Source organism: Mus musculus, chromosome 14 (assembly GCF_000001635.26).
Source record: "Mus musculus strain C57BL/6J chromosome 14, GRCm38.p6 C57BL/6J".
Lineage (NCBI taxonomy): Eukaryota > Metazoa > Chordata > Mammalia > Rodentia > Muridae > Mus > Mus musculus.
This window is the reverse complement of record NC_000080.6, coordinates 51,124,945-51,132,459: the sequence shown is the minus strand read 5'-3', so window position 1 is coordinate 51,132,459 and position 7,515 is coordinate 51,124,945. Positions and strand designations below refer to the sequence as shown.

The following is a 7,515-nucleotide window of genomic DNA, read 5'->3' as shown; positions in this document are numbered from 1 at the left end:
GTTCCCCAGCATGATAATGGACTAAACCTCTGAAACTGCAAGCAATCCCCCATTAAATGCTTTTCTTTATATGAATTTCCATAGAATAGTAACTAAGGCATCTAGTGTAAGACAAATTAACATAAAACTAGCCAGCATGCTCTACAAATATGGCCTTGTGGTAAGAGGCCTGAGCCTAGAGCCACCACCTTTACTTGCTTGGCTGTTTGTACCTTTAGATCTGTGTGTCTGTTGTGGGGTAAACTTACATTCAACATAACTCAAACATCAGATCAATGCAAATGACAAAATTTTATTGCAATCAAGCTGCTACTGATTGATTAGGGCCACAGAACAGACTTGGGAACTGAACTTCAGGGTGGGCTGTATTGCACTCTCCAATCATATTTTGGTAAAAGGGATGTGAGCCAGGGAGTTTTCACCAATCATGTTAGGAGTAGGTTCCTGGGCCTGGAAACAGGATCCTGGTTCAACCCTTCCAGCAAGATGGAGAAGCTGTCTCTACTCAGACAACTGCTCCTCTGTAGTCTCCCCCAGCCTTGAGCAGCCGGCTCAGACCTGTTCTGCCACTGTGAGCAAGACCACCTAGAGTGGAGCCTTCTGACCTAGATAGGTCTATTGTTCTGCCACCTCTGCGGGTTTTCTCCAAGACACAGCCACTGGCTGAGAGGCTGAACCTGAACCTGAGACATTCCTAAGTAAGCAACAGCCTGGTGACAAAGCAACAAGAGCCTGGCGTGGCCAGGGATGAGCCTTCCCCCTTTATAAGCTCAGACTCTTAAGTAAACTTTGGGCCTTGATCATTATCTTTGTCTTGGTCTCGTTATTTCTCTGGATATTTTCTCCCATGCAGCCCCAGCCTCCCTTTCGGGAACCTGGTTCGTACAGCTGTGGGCGGCTACACTCCTTTCCAAGTTGTCCCTGAGATGTTGGGATTCAGACAACTGTTTCCTTATAGTAAGACCTACTCGTCTATTGGGAAGTCCCCAGCTCCCTTAGGGCTTGGGATCATGAATTTCTTTTTTCTCTGTGATTAAATGGAGTGTAAAAATGAAACAGTAATACTTAGAATCTAAGTTTCTTTTGCTTGTTCCCAACATGCCTATCTCCACGTGGCTTGTGTGTAGCCAGTATGTGCCTGGTGCCTGCTGGTGGCTGCTTGCCTGGTGGCTTTAGGCTGGAGTGAAAGATGATTGTGAGTCCTCAAAATCTCTCCAGCCTCCTGGCCCCCAGTGACCCTCCCCCTTTCCTGCTTTGGGAACATGAACCTCACACAGTAGGAGGGTAGGGAAGCTAGGGACTGAGCAAGAATGGAAGTGTAAGAGATGATAACAGGATTTAATAAGAGTTGATAACCACTCTTGGTTACATAGCGACGCTGAGCCCACCCTGACCAAATCAGACCCTGTCAAAAAACAACAAACAAACAACCCAGAAAAATAACACTCATTCTATTAAAAAAAGAAATTTTTTTCTGCCTATGAGCATTGTACAATAAAGCTTGACCCAAAAAATTGCAGGATAAATTGTTCAGCGGCTTGGTCCTTCTTTATACTTTTCTTATATTCCTCCTTCAACAAAGGTAACCCCAGAGCAGAAAATAATCTTCTTTCTTTCTATTTTGGTGGGGGGTAGTATGATGATAGAACCCAGGGACCTCTGTGCACTAAGCAAGTGCTCATTGACGGAGCTCCATCATAACCCATGCACTCTTTTTTTTTAAGCTCCGTTTTGATAGCGTAGGCATCTTAATTCTTCCAACACCTTCCCTTTTCTGTGGGAACAGAAGGCAAAGTGGAATAAACTGTAAGAGAACCTGTATCAAACAGAAGAAAAGGCCTAGCCTCACACAATCTTATCTAAGTGCACAGGCACTAGTTGGTAGGGAGGGTCTTCCTTCTTTGGGTGTTCACAGGCCACAATGAAGAACTTGTATTGCTTATCACTACTATAGCGGCAGTTAGGATAGGCTCCTCCAGTGTGTGAGCAGTCAGTCATCTTGACAGGTTCTGCGCTCTCGTGGCAGTTCTTCCGACCGTTCTTGCAGGTGATATTGTGCAAACTGCAGGTAGCAGCCACATTCTGGAAAGATTCATGCAGAAAGGTGTTTATCTGTTTACAGTGTTGGGTATAATTGTTGACACCGCGCATGGCTGTGTTGCATGGTTGACGACTTGTCTGTACGTGCTGAATTTCAAACCAGTGTGCCCTGGAGAGACCCTTAGGCTGAGAGCAAAGTAGATACATCGGCTCCCACAGCTCAAGCAGCAATAGGAGAGGAAGGTACCTGGGAAGGTCTACCACCATGTTTTCTGTGTAGGGAAAAGGAAGATTGTGGTGATAGAAGAAGCAATAAGAGCAAACGTATCTATCACAACTAGCTTGATTTTTCCCCCTTCCTTTTATGATTTCATAGCTCCTAAAAAATGAAGTAAGCTAGTCTCATATTCAAATTCTATGAAAAATTTGAAATCCAATAAGGAGGTCAGAGACGAGTAGGCTGGCCTGATTGTCACCTCTCATCCTCTTTGACCTAAATTCATACATGAATGCTTCCTGTTGGGATCACAGCACAAATGCCCGTGCATCCACAGATCTTCAGAGAAACCAGAAATGTTAAGCACACAAGATTGTCTTTCCAGTGGGAAAGAGGAAAACCCCCGACCTTCCATCCAGAAAGCTGACAACTGGAAGTGGTTAACATTCTGGTGACCTGTGTTATCGGTTGGGCCAGCTATATGAAGCTCCTGCAACCAGGACTGAAGGTTGCTCTTAATATAAATGACTCTTACAGTCAGAGGCTCCCCCAAGGTTCCATAACAAGGACCAGAATTGACTAATGACCCAAATGACCTCTATGCTCTCTGTATGCCTGAAACCAGGCCAGACCTTTAAGCCCTTAAGCTAGTACAGGTAGCTTATCTTTAGAACCTATTTCTTTGAAGAAATGACACTACCCTGAGTTGAGTTTCAATGTTACTACAGTTCCTTGTGCATCAGAGATTGAATTATGCCAGGAAACTTTTTTTTCCAAATTATACTGGGTTTAAATACACTGGGAATAAACCGCCTGTTATTAGACTCTCAGAAGTCCGATCCAGTCAATTTGTACCCAATCTTCACTCTTATCTCTTCGTGGGGTTCCCTTCCCTGTATGATACCTGCAGTAACACCCCCCATCCTCCCGCTGCAGCTTCCACCTGTCATCCCTTGGTCCATGTTTATCTTCCCTCTCCAGTTGGCATTTCCCAGACAACTCCGCTGCCTGGCCAGGGGCCTGAAGCACCTCTCTTACCTGCTGGTTGTGCTGGGCTCCTATGGTGAACAGGGCCAGATGATCCGTCCCAGGCTCAGAATATTTTGTTTGTTTCTCTTCTTCAAGCCGGTCACAGCTGCCTAGGTGGGGCACAGGAAGGCTTATTTTTAAGCCTATGAAAGAGAAACCTTAGATTTTGCAGAAGTACAGTGGGGTAAGACTCTCCACCTCCTAGTGAGCTCTTTAACAGTTCCAATGTCAGCGAAGAGGAAGAACAAACTCAACTCAAAAACCAAGTAGCCTCAAAGCTCAGAGGTTTAAGGACCTGATCACTTGCTGTGGGCTTAGCACTTCCTTTTTCACTGTAGCTTCCGTTTTTGAAGCCCTATGATTTTAGGTTTTTTTAACAAAAAAAAAAAAAAAATATATATATATATATATATAGCTGGTGCTTTTGGCCTCTTTGGGCACCTGCAATTACATTCATATAGTTCCTTTACCCCATACGCATCTTTAAAAATAGCTTTAAAAAAAAAACAACAACAAAAAAAACTTTTAATTGATTTTTTGAGAATTTCACATCATGCACCCAATCCCTCTCGTCACTCATCCCTCCGTATCCGCACTCCACCTTTGCACCTTCCCCACGGAAAGAAAACAAACATCTCACAGAGTGTATAACAGTATGTGCCACAGTAGACCCTTTTGTCCAAACATCTTTACTTGCAGATGTTCATTGCAGTGAGTCTTTGGTCTGGTTTGGGGACTCTGGCTTCTGCTAAACTATCAATACTGGATCCTCACTGGGACTCCTCTGGGATATCCTGTTATTGCCATGAGTCCTGGAGATCTTGCAGCTATGGTTCTGGAGGACCTGCCCCTTCATGTGCTCTGCCATAGATAGGGTAGATGTAAGGGTGGGCAAACTCAAAGCCCTGGATCTGGGCCTGGGTAGTAGCTGAGTTGGTGAGCCTAATAGCTCTCCTTTGCTCACACCAACTTGGCCAGATCTACTGTACTGCCCAGGCAAGGTTTAGGGTGCTCTCCAAATGCTACAGCTGGCAAGGGGTGGGGCCAGCTCTCCTATCTGCTTCAGGTGGCTAGCAGTCGGGGGAGGGGAGGCATCTCTCCCACGCCCACACCAACAGATGGCCCCTGAGGACAGCCAGTGTTTCTGCACTCATACCCTTGGGGCCCAGGTCACCCACAATCCTTAAAACCAGGGCCAGTTCTACTGTGCTTCTCCATATGGTGGGGGAGGGAGCTGATTTGAGCTGCAGCTGATGAAGGCCTGAGCCCTCTCCCACACTGCCCAAGTGAGGGATAGGATCAGCTTAGCATAGCCTAGTCCCAGGTGGCAGTCTAGACCAGAGACAGCCACACAGCCTTTGGTGATATCATGGGCCACAGACATCAACACAGACCCCTCCTTCTGCAGGGCCATGAACCCAGACATGGTTCTCAGTGGGAGCACAGGCCAGGATCTCATCATGACCACAAGCTATTCACATTAGGCTGTTCCTCACTGCCTTTGAGTCTCCAGTTCCCTCTCTCTTCATAGAGCACACATCCTTATGTCTCTCTTTCTTTTCCATTTCTCCACCACTCACTTGCTCATCTTAGTGGCACCTGTGCCTCTGGGTGTCTTCCATGTGGCACCAGGCAGAAATTGTCACAGCCAGGTAGTGGTTGGGTTGTCAAGGGCATGTTCTGCCCCCCACCCCCAAATAGCTTTTAAGGTTAGCTTCTTCTTTGACAATGCTATAAACCTACACAGACTCCACTCTGATCACACTCTTGCCTCCTCTCTTTTTAATTATGCATTTAATTTATATATATGTTTTGGTTTTGTTTATATATATTTAGTGTATATGTTTTGACACTGCCGCTCACACACACACACACAAACTTGTGTCATGGGGCGTGTGTGTCGATCAGAGGACAATTTGGAAGATCTGGTTTTCCCTTTCTACTGTAGGGATTCCAGGAATCAACTCAGATAATCAGGCCTGATGGCAGGCTCCTTTATCTGCTGAGTCCCCTCACCGGCCCCTTTCTCTTCTCCTCCTCCCACTCCAGCTCTTTCCCCTTGACACCAGATATTTGCATTGTTTAGTTTAGTTTAGTTTAGTTTAGTTTAGTTTAGTTTAGTTTAGTTTAGTTTAGTTTAGTTTAGTTTAGTTTTTGTTTGTACTTTGTGTGCCACTGGGTTTCAACAGGACTGGTCTTGTGGGCATGACTGTAAACCTTTCAACTGGAGCATGGGTACATCACTGAAGATAATGACTTCTCCTGGAGCCATCAGCTACAATTAACTCCTTGGAGAGGTCTCATGAGCCTCTCCTGTATCTACAACTGAATATTAATGGACTCAGTCTTGTGCATTTCCTGGCAGGCAGCCACAGATATTGTGAGTTCAGGCATGTCATGGCCTCATTGTGTCTGTAGGACAGACAGCATTACATGGCTGCCATCATCACCACCACCACTACCACCACCATCATCATCATCCAGCTGTTATACCTTGTCTCCCTTCTTGATGTTTTCTGAGCCTTGGAGAGGATGACATAGGTGGTCCATTCATAACTGAGCACCAGATATTCACCTGTCCTTAGCACCTTGACCAACTATGAGTCTTTCCCTTAATTGCCATTAGATGTGATTTTGTTTTTCTCTCTACAACTTTCCATGTACTTTCCTTGTTATGTATATTCAGTGTTTCAACCATGATTTGATATGGGAATTTTATTTTCTGGTTATATTTGGTGTTCTGTGTGCTTCTTCTATCTGGATGGGCTTGTCTTTCCCTAGCTTTGGAAACTTTTCTTCTATTCATTCACTGAAAATATTTTCTATGCCTTTGGTGTGAAAAATCTTTTCTTTCTAGTCCCACAGTTCATTTTGTCCCAGAAATTCTGCATGTTCAGTTCATATATTTCAGAAATGTGTGGTTGTGGTGGCTCATGCAGATGGGCCTCACTTGCCGTTTCCTCCTAGCTAGCTTTGCCAAGCCACCACCTACTGCCCCAGATGCTCTCTTTCCCCTCCTGTGCACCTTAGCCCCATGGATGGAAAACACTAGACAGTTTTATTATTTTAAAATTAGCCAGATACACAATGACTGGATGAAGAATCTCCTGCCCTAATCTAATTAGCTAACAGCTAGCTCCCAACAACCTCCTTAGCCCGGCTCTCACCGGAGACAGAGGCTGCATGTCCTAGGTGCCCGGGTGGCTTACATGGTTGGTTGTGCTTCTTCTTCTAAAACCTGGCTGAAAAGACTCCTCTCTCTCCCCCGCATTCCTTCTCTTCCTTCCGGGACCTGGAACTTCCACTTCACCCAGCAATTGGCTCTCATCTTCTTTACTGACACAGTCAAGAGCCAATTAGGGAACCAGATTTTAGTATCAGCTCCTCCCCCTACAGCAGACAAGGAATGGAACATATAGGAAAAGCAGAAGATTGGTCCACAAATAACATAAAGGTAACAGCTTTATTATAAACAGCTCCCTTACGATGGGAGGGGAACTAGAGCTGTCAGTTCCCTAACTGGACTCTGAGTTAGATATTTTATAGGATGATTCCCCTAGTAGTCCTGTTTAGATAACTGCCCCCATTCCTTCTCATCATCTCTCTTCACAATAGACTCTGGGAACAAGAAGCCGTCATCATCAAGAGCCTGCTCACTTCCCTGTGAGACTCCTGAGGGACTCTGAGTTAGATTCCCTAGTAGACAGACAGAGATGGAGAGGGGCCATGAAAGGTGGTGAACTTCCAAGATGGTTGGCTTCATCCTCACCCTACTAAAGTGAGACAAGCCTAACAGCCTAAAAGAAAAGCTGTGAAGGCTTTCTCTCACCAGTGGGGCCCCTGAGAAGGCCTGATCAGAACATGTGTACCCCTGAGTTTCACGCCTGTCAGCTAGCTTGTCTTATTTTCAAACTGATCAACCCTAAATTATGGAGGAAGGTCCCTCAAGTCCCATAAAACCCCCAGTCCTTGAGAAGAGCCTGGAATTTCAGATGACTAAATGCCCTGTCTGCTTTGCAATCGGTCTTTTATTCTGTGTGCTTGTTGTGTATGTTCATGTGTCTTTCCTCACCCCTAATAAAGGCCTTTCTTTACCCAGAGTCTTGTTTTCTCCATCTGAAAACTTCACTGTTCTTACCTATTGTACTGAAGATTTTTTTCCTGCCCTGTAATTCTTTAACTGGCAGAGAAAATGAATCCGATTAAGGCTCCCAGATGGTGACATGTCT

The 7,515-nt window shown here is 45.3% G+C and overlaps 1 protein-coding gene across 3 annotated transcripts in view; it reads right to left on the bottom strand.

Moving 5' to 3' along the window:
* Nucleotides 1-272: 272 nt before the first annotated feature.
* Rnase6 (ribonuclease, RNase A family, 6) overlaps nucleotides 273-7,515 on the bottom strand; it is an 8,280-nt gene continuing 1,037 nt past the window's right edge. The window contains exons 1-2 of one of the 3 annotated variants that reach the window (NR_153407.1): nucleotides 3,296-3,396; nucleotides 273-2,082 (exon numbers count right to left, since the gene is read on the bottom strand). Coding sequence is in view for 2 of the 3 variants with exons in the window: in NM_001360117.1 (NP_001347046.1) it covers nucleotides 1,846-2,307 (462 nt within the window). In the remaining variant the exon portion in view is untranslated. Of the gene's footprint in view, nucleotides 2,313-3,295; nucleotides 3,424-7,515 lie in introns of those variants that run through there. The other 2 variants (NM_001360117.1, NM_030098.3) reach the window with 2 other exon arrangements.